At 39.4% G+C, this 20363-nt stretch overlaps 1 protein-coding gene across 5 annotated transcripts in view; it reads right to left on the bottom strand.

The window, feature by feature from the left end:
- Positions 1–20363, bottom strand: part of CD86 (CD86 molecule) — a 159593-nt gene that overhangs the window by 4776 nt on the left and 134454 nt on the right. For 4 of the 5 annotated variants that reach the window (XM_020985930.2, XM_020985926.2, XM_020985927.2 and 1 more), the window contains exons 2-6: positions 10155–10264; positions 9332–9381; positions 6853–7194; positions 4404–4715; positions 987–1127 (exon numbers count right to left, since the gene is read on the bottom strand). In XM_020985930.2, coding sequence (XP_020841589.1) covers positions 987–1127; positions 4404–4715; positions 6853–7194; positions 9332–9381; positions 10155–10159 — 850 coding nt within the window. In that variant the 5' untranslated portion in view covers positions 10160–10264. Of the gene's footprint in view, positions 1–986; positions 1128–4403; positions 4716–6852; positions 7195–9331; positions 9382–10154; positions 10265–11325; positions 11345–20363 lie in introns of those variants that run through there. The other variant, XM_020985932.2, reaches the window with a different exon arrangement.

Genomic DNA, 20363 nt, shown 5'->3' with positions numbered 1-20363 from the left:
AGCCAAACCACCCACAGAATCACCCTTTGTGTTATTGCCAAAAGTCTAACATTGCTGTCATTTGGCTTCTAGAAGAACTAGTTGCTACAGAGGCTCCTGATTTGCCTGAGCCCTTCGATATGTTTGCTTATTAAAAAAAAAATCCTATTCAAGTTTTGGCCCATGTTCTACTTCTTTGATGAAAATAGTTAGGAAAACTATTCTAATCCAATGTTGTCTTCCCCTTTATGAACTCATATAGCACTTAGAATAATCAAATGTTTCACTTGGGAGAACTGTAAGAGGTCATCTGGACCACTTCCTACCTAGTACAAGAATCCATTCTAAATTATCATTAGAAGATAGTCAATCAGCTTCTACTGGAAAAACGTCCAATAACTGGCAGCTCATTACCTCATAAGGCACTCTATTGCATTTTTAGCCAGATTTGTTAGGAAATGTTTGCTTTTATAGAGCTGAAATCTGCCTTCCTGCAGCTTCAACCTCTTGGCATTCAATTCTTCCTTCTAGAGCCTCATGGAATAGATCCGATTCACTTATAGATATTATATTAGACATTTTGTCCTCCTGAGATGTTTAAATTAGAGCTGTTCCAATAAGTTGGATACTAAAACAGTGGGAAAAGTTTATGTGAACTCATCTGTTGATTTTGAGGTCTATGAGTTACCAAGCAATACGTAGCTCAGTGGCTCGGTGGATGGAGCACCAGGCCTCGAGTTAGGAAGATCTGAGTTCAAATCTGGCTTCAGACACTAGTTGTGTGACCCTGGGCAAGTCACTTAACCCTCTTTGCTTCAATTTCCTCATCTGTAAAATGAACTGGAGAAGAAAATGGCAAAGCACTTCAGTAACTTTACCAAAAAAACCCCAAATGAGATCATGAAGAGTTGAACATGGCTGAATAGAGTATGCGTGAAGTGTACGACATTCTAGGAGAAAAGAAGTAAATAGGCAAGTTGTGAGTTGAGTAGGTCTGAATCACTTACCTCTTTTACCACAGAAGTGAGGACATTTTTTCCAGTTTGGCGCTCCGAGAATGATCATCAGAACCACAACTGCTGTGGCAACTGATATTATCAGCCCAGGAATCATGAAGTTGCTGTCTGGTTCTTCATAGGGTTTCCTCTCTGTACAAGGAAAATATCACAGAATTTCAGTAAGGTCAAGTCATTTCTAAAACCTTTGCAGTCTGCTGCTCTTTGTAGTCATCTGCCCAGGGCTACTTCCTTGCTTGAGAGCCAGAAACAGTGAAAACCAATGCAGAAAGTCCCAAGGCCCTTTGTCACATAGCCCAGCAGCAGCAACAGTCAGTGAAGCCAGGGCAAGACTTGCATCACTTTCTTGGAGATTTGACCATCTTTTAGCCGTATGTGAAAGTGTAGGCACAGGCAAGCTCCTAAGACTTGGAGAGATGATGATGGCATCCATTTTAACAGTAGATGTACCACTTGATTGCAAAAGTCTCAAGTTGTTCTGAATTTCTTTCTCTCCTTCCCCTGTCTCTCCTCATCCCCATATTCAGTCACTAAGTCCTAAAAACTCTCCAGATTCACCCCTCTATTTTTATTCCCTCTCCCACCACCTTTGCCCATGCCCTTATAACCACAGATCTGGACTATTGTAATAGCCCCAATCAGTTCTCCCAGTCTCTAGTGCCACCCCACGCTGTATGCTACCAAACAACTAACCCTCTTAAAATGCTTTCAAAATGTCATACTTTTGCCACCCCCACCCAAAACTGTAATGGCTCCCTCTAGTCTACAAGTTAAATTTTAAGCTTCTTGTCCTGGCATATAAGGTCACCATAGTCTGGCCCCTATATCATCTTCCATTTTTTTTTTTGACATGAACCTTCACCTCCAACCAGGTTGGTACATTCACTGTCTTCAAAACAGGGACCTTCTCACCTTGTACCTTTTTCAAACCATTACATTCACCTAAAATTTCCCCCCCACACACACACCCCATTTATACTCTCCATATAAATCCTGTAATTTTCTAGGACCTGATTCAAGTGTATCTCTTCCATAAGGCCTTGCCTTGATCACTCCAAGGAGTAAGGCCAAGTAAGGCCACTGCATCCCTAGCCAGCTGTCTTGTCTTTTGTTTTACCACTGGACTTCAATAACTCTGGAGGAGGGAGACTGATAACTTTGTGCAGCTCTGCCTCACTTAAATCCAATTCACTTGCAAGCCAAGACATCAACCTCATGATGTCATCAGCCCTCTTAGATAAGACAGGATGAGCACAAAGGGACCACTCCAAGCCACAGTGATCTATTTGTTCCCTACATACCTAAGCATTCATTAGAATAATTCATTTGGCAATTATCATACATCATCTTAAGATACCTCTTGTAGTGTTATTTAAGTATTGTCCCTATAAACAAAGGGGGTGAGGAGAAGTGTAATTTTTCCCAGCTGGAACCAGGAAATAAAGGATGATGGGAGGTGGAAGTTACAGAGAGGAAGTTGAGGTCAAGGAAGAAAGCCTGGGCATTTTGGAGCCCTGAGGAGAGAGGCCTGGGTAGATGTTCGCCAGCACCAATGGCCAGTCAATTACAAGGGTAGGCTGCTGCTGGCCTGAATTGAACATGATCATGAGCAACTGGAACCTTGTCTGGCTGGCTGACCTACTTAAAGAGAGATCTTCCCGGACAGTTTTGCTTTTCATAAATTGTCATTGAAATTGGGACCTGGTGACTCTAATCTCTCTTCATTTATATCCCCTTCTCTACCTCATCACTTCTGGCTTTGCTTACTCTTAGGACTTCCCTGCTCTCTTTATATCTTGTTTATTTACTGTCTGTACATTTAAAATTGTTTTTCTCCAGATGAATATAAGCTGATCTTCATCACATCAGGAGCCAGTGTTTTCTATAAAGGAGTGAACCACACAGTGGGGGAGAGGCAAAAGGAAACCTATGGATCAGTAGCACTAGCCTCACTCCCAGAACTCTCTCTCTGCTTCATGGACCTCTAATATTCCCAAATCCCTGTCTTACATGGCTTCTACTTCCTATTATGCTTTAGTCCCTCTTTCCAGCTTGGAAAACTACACTTTCCATCAGCCTCTATTTTGCATTATTGGGTTCAGGCAATGGAGTAAAGTGGAGAGAGAGTCAGACTTAGAACGAGGGAGACCTAGCTCCAATTCCCATCTCTGATGCATATCGACTATGTAGCCCCAAGAAAATCTCTAGGACTATAAAATGCATAGCAGGTACTATACAGCATTCCTAGTTTCCTCATTGGTGGGTCCTTACACCAAATATATCTATCATAGCTTGGTCTGGAAAAAATAAAAAAGATTATCGTGTAGTAGATGCTAACGGGCATTCTTCAGAAGGAATTGGGTAAGGTGGTAAGTCTTCTATCTCCTGCTAATGTATGGATTTCCTAGATAACATGCAAATTTCTGTTGTTCTGAGTCGTCATTGACACCTTTTTTCTGGTGATGACTCAAGCTCTTGATTCATTCACATACCTGAGCTATACCCTTAGACCTGGCCTTTTAAAAAGAGAGTTGGATTCAGAGATCATGATGAGCATAGAGAAAAAGAATAAAGAAGCTAAACACAGAAATACTTGAATGAATGAATGAATGAATGAGTGAATGAGTAAATGAGTGAGTGAGTGAGTGAATGAATGTGGATTGTATAAGTCCCAAGAGAAGATGGGAAGGTTGCTTGATTTCCAAGTTCTTTCTCTGAATGGGAGCTTGGGGAGAAGGAAACACCAGTCCTAAGATGGCATTATAAATCAGAATGGCAATATAGATCCTTGGGAAAAGTGTGGCCCAACAGAAGGGAGAGTTGTTTATCAGTTCAAATACATATTTTTTGTGTTTTCTGACAGAGTAAATAAATCTATTCTATGGTAGCTATTTCGTTGGTCTACTAGTTAACTGTATACAATCCACATAGTTCACAGTACTAACAAAGTTACTAGTAAGGTCAATTCTGTAGTGCCAATTCCTTTATGTCTTCATTTAATACTAGTTCCCTCTCTCCTTTGGTGTTTTTGTCTGGCAATGATTCCTTCTCTCTTTCCATATCTTTGACTCTCCATGTATGCATATATGTCTAGTTCTCAGTCTAGTTGTTCATCTTCTGAAAGGGCTACATGGATACTAATGTCTCTCTCTCAAACAAATAAATGTTTATTCATTCATAAATATATAAATCACCTTTCATGTGTCTCTTGGTTGGGAAATCTATTGTGCTCTGCACTCATGGGACATCCCCCTGGGTGACAGGTTTGCTACCCTGTTACCTGAATTAAAGACACTTTATTCCCCAACTCACAGCCTCGATTTATTTCAGGACTTAATACCCATAATCTTAACTTAAATGTTTGTGTTTACTACCCATTAAGAATAGACCTATAAAAAGGAACCTTACTTATGTTCAGAGTCTCGGAGGTAAGGAGTTCCACTGGCCCCTGGGTTTGTAGCAAACAGGTGATGTTAATCCAGATGGTAGAATCAGTAATGGGCAGAGATAAGGCAGTGGTAACATTGTAGAGCTGGTTGGTATCATCTTGGGACAGATGTATATCACCAGAATACCTGGTTGAGTTTTCAGCCTCTACTATCCAGTAAATCTCCCGAGGCTTTGGATAGCCTTGTTTAGAAGAGCAGGAAAAATTCAGTAGATCTCCAATTTGTGCAGTCTTGTTGTCGAGTCGGGTTATTTCAGGCTTACTGAAAGGGGCTAAAAACAGAATTGAGACACTAACATTTTTTTCTTTCATTCCAAACCTTGATGCAGCTATAGGGGGATGGGGGGGAAATGGAGAGAATCGTTCCTGACCAAAGAGAAGGGAGGATAGGGATTCTTAGTATAATTTGGGATGTATAACTGATGTTGCCATGACAACAGTGCTGGATTGGGAGTCAGAAGACATGGATTCAAATCCTAGCTTTATTACTTACCACCTATGTGACCAGGGCCTCAGTTATGCCATTTGTAAAATTACCTCTAAGATCCCTTCCAGCTCTGAAACTATGATCCTAGGATTCTAGTAACTCCTCTTTGCTCAGTCCTTTTCAGGAATGGAAGAACGAAAAACTTTTTTTTGGTGGGGGAGAGGTCCAGATATGTGATTTCATCAGCACTGGGAACTCCCAGTGAGAAAGCTCCCTCTCTGAATGCAGATCAGCAACTATTATACAACTTCTAGTCTTATAGAATTGTGGGGGAGTGGTGGGGGAGGGGAGAGAGACAGGATTTGAACCCAGATCTTCCTGACTCTGAGATTCACTCCCTATCCATCCTATTACCTCTCATACACCGCACAGGGCTAGATGACAAGATAAAGGACAGACTTAAGTGACATCTTAGTGAGGAAATGAATATACTGATAAATAGTACCACTCTGGGAGTCTTATTTTCTATTTCGTGGAAAACTATTAGCCTAGGACACCAGAGGTTTCATTTCACTGGTCTCATAATATTCTCACTTCCTATTCTCACTAAGTTCACTTTTTCCCTTTTCAAAGAAATTATTTCTGGGGGCAGCTAGGTGGCGCAGTGGATAGAGCATTGGCCCCGGATTCAGGAGGACCTGAGTTCAAATCCAGTCTCAGACATATAACACTTACTAGCTGTGTGACTCTGGGCAAGTCACTTAACCCCATTGCCTAGCCAAAACAAACAAACAAACAAACAAACAAATTATTTCTACACCTATAATCATCAACTAATTTGCAGGAACTCCTCCTTAATTCAGAATGTAGAACCTCAAGACATCTCTCTCTCTCTTTCTCTCCCACACACACACATGCACGCACACGCACACACACACACACACACACTCCCCTCTATCCCTAGAAGTCAAATTGATCAGATTTATAAGTTAGATAATGACTGTCTTCCACTGGCAATAACTGGTCCGTCAATATGTCCATCCTCTTTTCCATGCTCTCTTTCCCCTCTTCAGAGATTTCTTCCAGCTCCAAATTGATGTTCAATCATTTTCAATTGGGTCCTACTCTTGGTGACCCCATTTGGGGTTTTCTTGGCAGGGATACTGAAGCGGTTTGCCATTTCCTTCTCCAGCTCCTTTTATGAGTAAGTAAGTAACTGAGACAAATGGGGTTAAATGACTTGTCCAGGGTCACACAGCTAGTAAGTGTCCTGATTCTGGGCCCTGCACTCTATCCACTGTTGCAGCCCAGTGCTCTAACCCTTAATAGTTCCCCCTTCCAGCTCTAAATGCTTAGTCCTATGAGGTGGAGATTATAATACCTTTTGTTTCCTGGAGATCATTAAAATGTTTATAATGTCACTTATGCTGCATAGAGCTGTATCAGTAGATCTTATTTAAAAATTATTGCTTTGCCCCCAGTTATAGATGGGTAACTTCTGCCCAGGAGAGATGCCTTTTCTGTTGCTATCAGTTTGGGTCACAAGAGGCTAATCAGACCTCCACCAGGGGGTGGAAAAGAAGTCTTACATCAGTCCATTGTGCAACTTGCTAGGAGCTCCAGTGACATATCTGGAAAGGTGAAAGGACTGAAAATACTGCTTCCGAAGAGATCTGAAAGACCGTAAAGCATTACACCAAGCTGAGGTGTTATGAATTGTGCTGTTGGCCAAAGGGGGGGGATTTGTTTAACTATCTATGAATTCCATCTAGCCACAATTACTTTTGTTCATTTGGCTGCTTATTTCCCCAAAACACACTCTCAGTGATTTTGCACATCAAATGGTAAAATGCACCATGGACTTTTGGTTTAATTGAATTCCTGAATTCACCTCCAGTGGACTTTCCAGAGATCTCTCTGCTTTGCCTTTGCTTTTATAAGCCTCACCAGGTAGCACCTAAGAACCATAAGTGACTACTTACCAAGGACAGACAGCTGAAAAGACAATTGATGGATGATAACTAATCCTTTGGGGCCAAGGTACTGGACAAAACATGTATATTCCCCCTGGTCCGCAATCTGAACATTCAGGAGATATAAAATCCAAGCAGTTTGGTTATACTTCGTGCGGTCAATGTAGTTGGGATGAACATGGATTTGCTTCTCTCTTCCACGATATAGCTCATACAGAACATCATCTTTGGCACCTTGCCAAAATATCACTAGTTCTTCCAGGCTGATGTTTTGAGTATTCTTGAAACCACAGGGCAGGTCTGCAGTCTCATTGAAAAAAGCCCCAATCTCTGAGTTTGTGGCATTAGCACCTAAATTGGGGGAGAGAGAGGCAGATATACAAAAGGGAAAAAAGAAAACTCACTTGCATTTATCCGTAAAAAATACACAATCCTGCCTCACCAGCATCAGTATAAGTAAATTATACCAGTACACCAGGGATTAAATGGCAGCGTAGGTAGAGCTGCGCTGTAAAAAAAAAATACCCATGTGGGGTCAGCAGAGAGCAAGGCACAAGTGTGTGGGGCTGCTTAACATGATACTCAGTCCAGCTGTCTTTGCAGAGGAGGCCCAGAACAACTCTGAGCACAGTTCTTGATAACAGAGGTCTTAGGGCCTAAGAAAGCGGGCAGCCACAGGAGGAGGGAGGGCTATGAATTGGAATCAGAAAACTTTAACAGTAATTTCCTTGTTATCTTCAGGGATCTGATTAAAGCAAAGAGCTAGGTTTGGGGAATTTATAGGAAATTGGCATTTGGAAAGCTGATACACACAAGAACAAACAAACAAGCAGGCAAAAAAAAAAGTCTCCACATACATGTATGGCAAAAATAAACAGATATGAGGTTCGGCCCTATAGATGCAAGAAACACCCAGCACAAGAGGGAGGGAGTGTGTTAGGAAGGAAACATGTTAGAAATTGGGGTTCAAGTATCAAAGTTATACACCCTAAAATGAGTTCAGCCGAGAACAGGTCATCGATGGCAGATGGTGGAGAAGGGAGCATTCTTCAACAGACCCAGATGTGATAGAGAAGTTTCTGGGCTCATTTATAACCACCAGGCTTGGGTGAGTTCTGTGTAGGGGGAATTTCTTTATTGCAACCAGAAACTGGGAGAAGGTCCCAGTTGACACTCTGAGGCAGCAGGAGGGGAATGACTCAGACTACAGCAGGTGGTCAGGAGTTTTATCCAATCAGAAGTTTCAACCATTAACCACCTGACCCAGGGTTAACAAAGATCAGAACAGTGGAAAAGTACAACCTTGTCTGTCTTTGCCTGTATATTTTACGGGTATTAGGCCCACTTAGCCTAAATGACTGCACAGTTGTCCTATTTTTATAATAATAAACATCAAACATTATAAAGTTTACAATTATCACATAATTATTTTAAAATTTTTAAGGGGGGAAAATGGAAAGGCATGCAAATCCAAGATCACACCAGGAAACGACACATTATCAGCTCTAATAGGAAGGAAATAGGCATTGGGAGAAAGGGCAATGACAGAAACCAAAAAAGTCGGAACTGGGAGTAGAGTTCAAAGCCAAAGGCTTAAATGATACCACTGTCTCAAGTGGTATCTCAATGATGCTACAAGTCTCAAGGAAAGGGCAGGAAGGAGCTGACGGTGAACCAGAGCTGTTGTGCTACCAACAAGTCCTTGAATAGCTAAAGAATGTAATCACAGGCTGGGGAGTGGACAGAGAATTTTGACTGGTGGGGAGGGAGGGGATACTCCACACCTGCAGCCGCCCCCCCCCAACTAAGAAGAGTAACTGCAGTCCACAACTCTCAGAACCTGCCCAGAATCTGTACAGGTGGAGGTTGCAAAAAATCTATGCTCTTTTCACCAGCGCCATGGTGCATCAGTGCAAAGCCAAGTCTTTGAAAGATGGAGCAGTAGGAAACTCATGTTCAGACTCTCTAACTACAAAAATTGACTTCCAGGCCGTTGCACCCATATCTGAAAGACCCTCCCCCACCTCATTTTCCTTTCATGGGATCCCTGGCTTCCTTCAAAGTACACAGCTCAGTTTCTACCTCCCATGTGAGACCTTCCTAATCCCCACTCCCACCCCATCCCCAATCCCCAGGTATTAGCACTCTTTCCCCATTAAACTATTTTAAATTTAACTTGTTGGCTTACTTGTTATGTGTTCTATCTCTCCAGTATAACATAAGCAACTTCAGCAAAGAGATGGTTCCTTTTTTGTCTGTAAATTCAGTGCCTGGAACATCATAGGCACTTTATAAATGTCTTTTGAATTGAATCAAGAATTATGTTGGGAAATCTGTGAGACTAAATGTTGCTTGGAGACTAAAGGTTCTTTTAATTGCCTCAGGTCAGTGTCTACGTCTTGACAAGCAGGGGGATGTTTATAACACCCAGACTTGAAGGAGTCAGTGAGATGATGCCAAAAGCCTTAGAAAGTTAGCATGTTCTTACCTGGAAGAATGCACAGCATCAGCGAAAAAAATATTTTCCAGATCATATTACTGTCATTAAGGAAAGGAAAATGAAAATTAGTCAGAAATTAAACATTGAATCTTCATTTACATTAAAAAAATGAAAAGAGGGTGCTTGGAGCTCTTTGGATCATAAGTGGGATGGAACAAAGATAGGGCATTCTGATTAATATTTAGAAATTAGACCTGCTTATTTGTTTCTTATTTAGTTCACTTGACTGAACCAAGTAAAATGCCATACAGAGCATTATAAACTCATAGCCATTGTGAAGACTGCCTTTGGGAGGCTTAAAGTTCCCATTAATATTAAATCTTCAAGAGGACACTGAATAACTATTTTTCAGTGACGTTATTGAAGGAATTCATCCTCAGTACCAGCCAAGTCCACCAGTTTTGAGTCTTTCCCAACATATCAGTCTATTAAGCTACAATGATGATGGGGGTTTCATTTTGTTTCTTGGGGGAATATTGTAATCTTTCTTTTCATCAATGTAGATAATTCCCAGTGTGGACACTCCCTCCACCAATGCAGATTGGCAGCTTGCCTATAACTTAGAGTTGTTTGGGGTACTTAGAGTTCAAGTGCCTTGTTCATGGTCAGGAGGCTAGGCTGTATCACAGGCACCACTGCCCTGTTTCTCGATTATCATTGTTATTAAGTCTTGCGAGAATGAAGTACTTTTCTGATACCTCATTATTGCATGGAGATGATTTTGGATGCTTAAAGCTCTGCCAACAGAGCTCTATTGCTGGAAGGTCCTACCAAGCTGAAAGGATCAGGAAAGTGTAGAAAGGGGACTTACTACATGTTGCTTATCCAAGGATCAATCTAACTGGGTTCAGACCAAGTAATGAATTTTTCCAGCCAATAGAAATCCATGAAGAACTCTCTGCTTCAGCACAGAAGGAACACCTGCTCAGAGATGAAATCACATATGCTTAAAGATGAAGTAAGAAAATAATCCTTGTAATAGATAATTTTATATAGCACTTTAACATTTGTCAAGTACCGTACATATATTATCTCATCTTCCTGAAAACAATGAGAGGTAGGTGCTATTATTGTCCTCATTTTACAGGCATGGAAACTAAGGCTAAGAGTGGTTAAGTGAGTTGCTCAGGGTCACAAAGCTAATAGATCTCTGAGGAAGGATTTGAATACAGGTCTTACTAATTTCAAGTGCAGAGTTCTATTGACATGACAACAAGCTGCCTAATATAGCAATACTAATGTATTATATGTAATGTAGTATATAACAATACTAATAAAAATAATTACAATAACAACAATAATTAATATCATTATAATCTTATTCTTCATGGGACAAAAAGTTTTCAAAGTATAGAGATCTGACCAAGAAAGTCAAAATCATGTGGGAAAAGGATGAGATACACAAAATCCCTATTGTCCTATCTTCTATTGGAGTTGTACCAAAGATGCCTCCAGTGACCTTGAAGATGTTCTTACATTCTAACCCTTTTATTGAACCATAAAAAAGTAGTGATTCTATTCTCCTTTAAAATACTCCACAGAACGCTAAATATATAAAAATGGCAAGTTAGCTAATTGGTCCAGTATGCGAGATAATAGTAAAAGATATTTTATTTCAGTAAGAAAGACAGAGGTTCAGGACCTGCCTCTGATCCATATTGAGTGTGACCCTAGACAAGTCACTGAATTTCTCCACCCCGCAGGCAACCCTCTAAGACACTATGGTACGGAGTAGTTGCCAATTTCTATACACATGAATCACAAGCCCAATAATTCCACCCTCAAAAAAGTAGAAGGTTGTTTTGGGGAGCAATGGCAAATCCATCTGGACATAAAGAAAGAGATTCTATTGTGGAGGGCTCGAAAAATCTAGCAGAGGAATTTATATTTTATTTCCTATGGAAACAGATGATAGTGAAAAGATCATTGAATTTTGAAGTCAGAGGCCTTGGGTTTAAATCCCTGCTCTGTTATTCACTTACGTTGTGACATTGAGCAAATCACTTGATTCTTTGGGCTGCAATTTCCTTATCTGCAAAACGAAGGAGTTGGAACTTTAATAGCTTTAGAAGGAAGAGCATTATAACTGATAGTCTTGTAAGTGGAGTGTATGTTAAGTTTTCATATGTAGATATTACGTTTCTAATAGGTTTCTATTGTAGTGATCTGCTTCCTTTGTAATTTGTAGTCCTAAAGACTTTTTTAAAAAATTAAGGCCATCCTTAAACTTAAAAAAAAAAAGCAAAACAAAACAAAACAAAAACAGAAGGAGTTAGACTAAAAGACATCATCAGTCATAAACCTTAGAGATGGGACAGCAGTCAGTGAACTTCTTTTTGAGAAAAGGAAGTGACTAGATGACAGCATTGTTTAAAAAGTGTGAAAAATCCAACTGTCCACAGAAGGAGAGGAACCCAGAGTAGGAAGCTATTCTAATGTTCAAAGTTTGATATGGTTCAGGGCCTGGGCTAGAACTGCAGTCAAGGGAGTGAAGAGGCATGGAAGGATAAGTCACTTTGAAGAAGAAGGGGAAAAAAACCCGGTGACTGGATATTTGTTTCAACAAATATTTATTGAGTGCCTACTATATATGTGGCCTCACGCTAGGTACACTGTATATAAAAAAACAAAAAGGACCCTTGTCCTTTTTCTATTCCATTCTGTAGTCACGAGTAAAACAAATTTTAACTTTGGAGGTTCGATCCTGAAGCAAGGATTACAAAGAAAAAAGAAAAGACAGTAAATTTAGGGAGGGGTATTCATCAGTTAAGAAATGGCTGAACAAATTGTGCTATATGAGTGTGATGGAACATTTGTTTCAGCCTACGAAAAAATGAAAGATGTTTTCAGAGAATCCCAGATATATAAACTGATATAGAGGGAAGTGAACAGAAACGGGGAAATAGTTTAAGCAATAACAACAAGATAAAGAAAAACAACTTTGAAAGACCTAACTCTCAGCAGAGTAAAGAACTACCCTGTCCACAAAGGACCCATGAAGCACACTGTCTACCTCCTGACAGAGAGGTGATGGACTCAAGGGAGAGGAAGACACGTATCTTTGGATTTAGCTCTTGTATGAATTTGTTTTCCTTGATGTGCTTATTGGCTACAAGGGATTTTTTTCTCTTTTCAAAATTGGGAGGGGGGACTAGCAATGGTGGTGTCTCCCTACCCCCCCCAAAAAAAGAGACACAAAAACATATTTTTTTTAAAACACCAAAGAATGCCCAAAGAACTATAAAACTCTGCCTACCCTTTGACTCAGCAATATCAAGGTCTATATCCCAAAGAGATTAAAAAAAAAAGTAGAAGATCCTATATGTACAGATATATTTTAGCAGATTTTTTTGTGGTGACAAAGAATTGGAAATCGAGGGGATGCCCATCAACTGGGGAATGACTGAACAGGCTGTGATATAGGGCTGTGATGAAATACTATTGTGCTATAAAAAATGATGAGCAGGATGCTTTCAGAAAAATCTGGAAAGACTTACATAAACTGATGCGAAGTGAAATGAGCAGAACCAGAACACTATACACAGTAAGAGCAATATTACATGATGATCATCTGTGAATAACTTAGCTATTCTTAGCAATACCATGATCTAAGACAATTCTGAAAGACTTATGGTGAAAAAATGCTATCCACCTCCAGGGAAAGAAGTAATAGAATCCGAATGCACATCAAAGCATACTTTTAAACTTTCTTTAATATTCTTGGGGTTTTTTGGTCTGTGTTTGTTGTTGTTTTGCAATATGGCTAATATGGAAATATTTTGCAAGACTGCACATGTATAATCTATATCAAATTGCTTGCCTTCTTAAGGAGGGGGAGGGATGGAAGGAGGAGAGAGTATGGAACTCAGAATTTTTTTAAATGCATGATTTTTATAGGAAATAATATTTTTTTTCCTAATTACATGTAAAGGTAGTTTTCAACATTCATTTTTACAAGATTTTGAATTCCAAATTTTTCTCCCTCCCTTTCCCTCCTCTCCCCTGTTCCCAAGACAGCAAGCAATCTGATATCTGATGTAAGTTTTATATATACATACATGTGCAATCATATTAAACATATTTCCACATTAGTCATGTTGTGAAAGAAGAAACAGAATAAAAGGGAAAAATCACAAGAAAAAAATTAAAAAACAAAAAATAAAAATAGTATCCTATCTGCATTAAAAAATGAATGTTAAAAATTTTTGTTTATGTATCATTGAGAAAAAAGTGAAATGAAAATGAAATGTAAAAAAATACAGAAAAGAAAAGAAGAAAGTTCAGAAAGAAGCTTACACAAACTGGACAGTTTTAAAAGTATCATGTTGAATTTATTATATATATTATATATATGCATATTTAAAATCAAGCTGTATGGAATAGAGATTCACTATTTTATACTATCTTCTTTTTATGATCCACTTTGTAAAAAAAAATGGATGGAGGGAGGAGTTGAGAGCTAGGGAGGTCAGTTAGGTTGGCAAATAATTATTCTGCCTTATTTCTAATCTTGATGCAAGCAAAATTTTTCCTGTATTCCCCTGGTCACTGGCAAAGTTGTTGCTGAAATATCATTTCTTAGGTGGAAGTGCTCACTTCCTTTGCACTTATTGAGTCAGAATTTTTAGAAAGGAAAGGGGGAAAAGACATATTTTCTGCCCTCAATGCCATTACAATCCACTTTGGGGATAAAATGTGTGCACAAATAATTAGCTAAAGAATATCTGAGTGGCCTGAAGGATTCATGAAAGGAGGAATTGCTTGTAGTTCATAGGATCAGGGAAATCTTCATGAAAAGGTGGCACCTGATGGGGTCTTGAAGGGAAAGATTTTGACAGAAAGATGGAATCTGCTCTACACATGTGTGATGGCAGACAAAGTCATAGAGGTATGATGAACTAGAGAGATAACATGGAATTCATTTTGGCTAAAGGTGAGCATAGGCAAAAGGAACACTTTGGGAAATATTTTTGGAAAGGCAACTTGGAGCTAAATTGTGGAAAGCCTTGAATGTCAGACTTAGGAATCTTCATTTTCTTTATTAAGCAATGAAGAACCCCAGAAGGTATTTTTGTTTCACTTTTTTAGCAGGGGAGCAACCTGTTGAATCCTATGCATTAGGAACATTACTTGGACATTAGTATGAATCATATTGGTTTGAAAGCCATCTCTAGATTCCTGATCTAGGTCTTGCTACTGAACTCAGATGGCTCTGGAGGACTGAGTGAGGCTGGTGACTTTGCACAGCCTTGCCTCACTTAAATCCACTTCACTTGCAAGTGAAAACATTACCTTCCTCAGGTCATTGGTCCTCCCTCAAGAATGAAGGACAAACAATGATAACATTGGTATGATGCACTAATTGAAGATGTTGGGAAGGGTTGAGAGCTAGGGAGATCAGTTAGGTTGGCAGATGATTATTTCACCTTACTTCTAATTCTGACCCAAGCATAACTTTTTCCTGTGTTCCCTTGGTCACTGGCAAAGTTGTAGCTCCAATTCCATTTCCTAGTCCTAGAGCTCTGGACCTGAAGTCAGAAGACATCCTCAGACACTTACTAGTTGGAGGACCAGAGTAACACACAGGGTGAGTCACTTCAACTCTGTCTGCTTCAGTTTCCTCATCTGTTAAATGAAGATAATAATAGTACTGACCTCCCAGGACTGTTGTGAGAACCAAATGAGTTAATATTTACAAAGCATTTTGTAAACCTTAAGGTGCTACATAAATGCTAGCTATTATTATTTTTATTTATTATTATCATTATTATTATTCTTATCAGTCCTAACTCTTAGCTCAGGTATCCTTGACTTGGTTTCCCAAACTTCTAAGCAACAATTCTCTCGTGACATCCTGCTCCCAGAAACTTTCTTCTACAAACTTGCTTCTCTTTTTTGTCTCTCTTTCCTGCCTTCCCAATCACCGAACATATTAGCACTTAGCAATGTAAATCACACTTTCTAAGCACTCAACAAAGTGAATACTGACCACATCAACACAGGTTTTTCACATTACAAATGAAACTTTCATTTTTGTTGTTCTTCAGTCATTTCAGCCATGTCCAATGAAAGCTTCATGACCCCATTTGGGGTTTTCTTTTCCTTCTTCAGCTCATTCTACAGATGAGGCAACTGAGGCCAACAGGGTTAAGTGACTTGTCCAGGGTAACACTCAAGGTAGTGTTTGAGTCCGGATTTGAACTCAGGTTTTCCTGACTCTGGGTCTAGCTCTATCCATAGCAGCACCACAATGCCCAAACTTCATTTACCAGCTGGTAAGAGCAAAGTTTAGGATAAAATCCAGTTTTTCCTTATAGCCAAAGACAAGGGTTATGGATCAAAGGCGTGGGCTCAATTGTACCCCCTCACATCTAGCAAATGATAAACTAACTCATTCTGTTAACATCATTTAGTCCCGTTGTCTGGGTTGCCTGGATTTAGTCTCCAAAAGTTTGTTTCAGTAGGGAAAGAACACTGAAATGGCAGACAGGAGGCTCTGGGTCTAGTCCTGGCTTTATCACTCATTACTTATGTGACCTACAGTAAGTCACTACGCCTCTGGGCCTCCATTTCCTCCTCGTTAAAATGAGGTAGTGGATGTTCATCTGTGAAGATTGTAAACCTACAAGGTGAACAACCCTAGAGGGCTGGGCTAAATTTTATAGCGTGGTCTCCAGTGATCAATGGGAAAAGAAACTATATCCTGCTTCGTTCACTAAGCCTTATAACTAGAATGAAGCAGAAATTCTCTTCTGACCAGATGGAAAGTGAGATTCTACAGCCTAGAACTACTCTCACTGTCACTACTTCAAAGCAGCAAGAAACATACCAGGGAATAGTAAGAAGAGAAGGGGCAGCTAGGTGGTTCAGTCAGGTAGAGCACCTCATTTTCATTAAAATGACCTGGAGTCAGTAAGATCTGAGTTCCCATTTGGCCTCAGACACTTACTAGTGTGTGACCCTGGGCAAGTCATTTAACCCTGATTGCCTTGAGGGGGAGGGGTTGAAGAAGAAAAGAAAGGAAACAGCTTTCCTCCAGATAATGATTGGAGGGGAGGAGTAGGGAAATGAAGTCAGCCTCATGAGATTACCATTCCTAGTTGTGTCGGCCTCCTCCCACTCTAGGCACCATAACTCACAACTTGCTCTGCCGTTACTTCTCTGCAGAACCTCTGAGGGATTCTCCCCTCAGCTGTGATTCAGTTCGTTTTCCCCAACCTCCCAGCGAAGAGAGAGGGTTGAGAATTTTCCCAGCCCTAGTGATCTTAACAAGAGAGGATGGGCAGCATGGGACGGGGGAAGGGACAGGAACTAATGCTACCTTGAGCTGAATGCAGCTTCCAGGAAGAATACTGAGTGAGAGGTTTTGTGTAAACTTAACTGCCCTGTCCCCACCAACAACCTTAGGTACTATTTTAACTTATTCTCAATCACAAATACATACCACAGGATGCAGTGATCAACAACACTTTTTATGGATTCCATCATCCCTCCAAAGCTAGAAGTCAATGAAAAAAACTAAAAGGAAAAAAAATATTAACTGTAAGAGGGTAAAAGGGTACTTGAACTATCTGGCTGAATGAGAAAGCATGGCTAAACCTAGCCTCCTTTCGTTATTATCAAGAATGTATGAGAATAAAGGACTAAAAACAACAAAGAATAGCTAGGAAATACTCATAAGAAAAACTTCATAGAAAACTCAGCAAACCAATTGCAAGAAAAATGAGCAAAAGCCACAAGAAAAGGATGATGCAAAGCCCTTTGAGGAAAGGGGAATATTATAGAAATTACCAATAACATCCTCAAAAGTGATAACCACAGAAGTGTAAGAATCCCCACAATGGTTCAGAAAAGCCAGAAAAGAAAAGATGAAAAAATGAGGGTAGAAATTAGAGCTCTCAAAGAAGAAATTTTTAAAAAATGACTGAGTGAGAATTTGGAGGAAATGACAGAATCTCTTCGAAGCAATGCCTTCTCTGAAAAAGAGAACAGCAAACCTAGAAGTCAAAATGCAATGGTAGATGAAAAATGGACAGAGCACAAGAGATTATGGGTAGGGTCACTAGTAAGTGATAGTTATTTTTGTATATATTTTCTGGACTAGAAGGCATATTTCCTCATTAGAGAACAAACATGTTGAGGCAGAGAAAGAACAGAGGAAGGTCGGTGGTTAGGGCAGGAAGAAGAGGGACCTGCCAGGACATGTTCAAGAAGATAGAAGGTTGAAGGTTTTTCTATATCAAGAAGAGAGAAGATTGTCAAGTCATCAATAAAAAAGTTGGTTTTTTTTAAGGAAGTGGGGAAGTCATAATTAGATTAAGTCAGCAATAAAACAGTTTATTTTTTAAAAAAGTGGGAAGTTATGATTGAAGTGTAGAAAGTTTACAAATGAGAAGCAGCATAGTATAATGGATAAAGAGTAGCTTCAGAGTCAAGAAGACCCAGGTTTAAGTCCAGTCTCTGATATAGGGTCAGTGTGACCCTTATCAAATTATTTGATCTCTCAGTGCCCCAAGCACCCCTCTTTAAGGTTATTTTTAGTGTTATATTAAGTCGAAGATCTGCATTGGTAGGGGTTTCTTCACTAGAAGTTCCGTACACTAATGAAAGTACAGGTCTGAACCAAAAATTAAAAAAAAAAAAAGACACAAGAGAAGAAAACAAGAGCTCTCTACAAGCCAAGGGTTTGAGAATAAAATTTGCAAAATCATCCTCAGAATCATAGATCTTCTGGAAAAAATGAAACAAAATTTAAAAGCCCAGATACTATGCTTGAGGAAATCAGAAAAGTTGCCTTAAAGTAGGAGAAATAGAAAGCAGACTACAGGTTGAGAAAATTCACAGATTGCCAACAAAGATAATTCCCAAGTCTAACTAATAAATGTTGTGGCCATGTTTCTGAACATTGAACAACAAATGTCTCTGGCTGCCGGAGGAACAGGAAAAAACAAACCCTTTACTTATTAAGGAAAAACAATCAAGATAATTTAAGACCACTCCTAGGTAAAAAGAAATCAAAGGAAAATTTAGAATACAATATTTTGCAAGGCAAAAGAGATTGTTTCACAACTCCAAATTACATGTCCTGCAAAGTTCAGCTTAATCAAGAATGAAAGAAGTTAGACTTTCAGGAATATGAAGGTTTTGAAGAACTCTTTCACAGGAAACCACAGGTGAGAAGGACGTTGACATTCTAACTTATAAACATAAAAAAATAAACAAGCACAGTTAGAAAGAAAAAGATTATGCAGTTAAAGTAATGCTTACATGTTTTTTTAGGACAAGACAAGACCATTTTTTCAAAATAATATTTTTTGAGGCCCACTGCGACAAGAGAGAGAGAAAATCTACAGGAAAACTTCGAACAATGTCCAAAAAATTAGAAGGAAGAAGGGGGGAGAGGGAAATTGACTTAACATCTTCTGGACTAGATTCCTTATTTCCACATTAGGAAACAAATATTCTGAGGGCTGGAAAGCACAGAGGAAGGTCCTTAAGGCAGGGAAAACAGGGACCCAGTCTTGCCAGTCTTGCAGTCTTGTCAGGCCAGCTTCAAGAAGATAGAAAGTTGAGAGTTTTTCTATCTCAAGAAGGTTGTGGATTTTTCTATCTGTGTGTGAAGGTTGGAGCTGGGGAGGGGTGGCAAATGAGAGAAGGACCTTTGAGAGAACAGGGGAAAAGCCCTGGGAAGTGGTACCAAGTTAGGGAGAATGGGAATTGGGTCTCCAGCCTGTGAAAGGGCGTCCCGGGAATGTTTTTGGTCTTTGCTTTTAGAGAATGGGAGGATTAACCAGGGCTTTGCAATGAGTTCCGTATGGAGGGGGGACACTTCAAGAGACCTTCTCTAAGCTGGGTTTCTATTTCTCAGGACCACCTTCCTTCCCAAGAAAGAGTCCATGTCCCAAGGGTTCTCTGCTGCTGAAAGTGGATAGACAGAGAGACACAGGTTCAGAAGGATGAGATAATATTATTTTAATAGATAGGCAATGACTAAATGACTGTATATGGAAATGTATACTCACCTTCTACCACACAACATGGCCTCCTCGTGAATTCATATTTCTGGGAATGAATCTCCACAATGAGTATTAAAAAAATAAGTTGAAGAGAGATATGAGAGAGATCCATAATCACACTAAGTTAGACTGAATAGAGATGGAAGTAAAATTTTCTTCATCCCATTTTGAATAAGAGAATAAAGAAACACAAAACTTATGAATGAGAGATTACTCAAGAGCAGGGGAAAGGAGTAATGAAGACGATGAATTAAATGAATATTTCTTGGAAAGGGTGACCATCTCTAAAGTTCCATCTCATACCCATCAGACTGGAGAAATTGACAAAAAGGAAAATGACAAATACTGAAGGTGCTTTAGGAAAGTATGCTACTCACCTCCTGACAAGAGATGATGGACTCAAGATGCAGAATAAGATCTGCTTTCTTGGACATGACCAGTATGGGAATTTGTTTTTGTTTGACTATGCATATTTGTTACAAGGTTTGTTTTGCTTTGTTTTGTTTTTTAATAGGGAAGGAGAGAAAATTAATTTTCATTCATTGAGAAAAATGAAATTAGAAATCTATTAGAAAAAAAAAAGGTACTATAAATGAAATCTATTCAGAGTGAAGCAGGATCCCAAACTATTTTGCTGGGACTTTCCTGGGTACACTGAGGTACAACCATTCTGGAAAGCAATTTGGAACTATACCCTCAAAGTCACTAGAGTGTACATACCTTTTGACCCAACAATAATAGCATTTCTAGGCCTTTAAAACCAAAGAGATCAAAAAAGGAGGAAAAGGACTCATATTTACAAAAATATTTATAGTAGTTCTTTTTTGTGGTGCCAAAGAACCATACACGAGGGGGGCTATACACAATTAAGGAATTGCTTGATAAGGTATAGTATATGAATGAAATAGAATAAAATTGCTGTGCCATATATAAGAAATTATGAAAAGAATGGTTTCAGAGAAACATGAAATGATTTGCATGGACTAATACAGAGTGAAGTAAGG

The sequence above is a fragment of the Phascolarctos cinereus genome, unplaced genomic scaffold, assembly GCF_003287225.1.
Source record: "Phascolarctos cinereus isolate Bilbo 61053 unplaced genomic scaffold, phaCin_HiC Scaffold_726;HRSCAF=1367, whole genome shotgun sequence".
Classification (NCBI taxonomy): domain Eukaryota; kingdom Metazoa; phylum Chordata; class Mammalia; order Diprotodontia; family Phascolarctidae; genus Phascolarctos; species Phascolarctos cinereus.
Note: the sequence above shows the minus strand (reverse complement) of the source record. Positions and strands in the feature narration are given on the sequence as shown.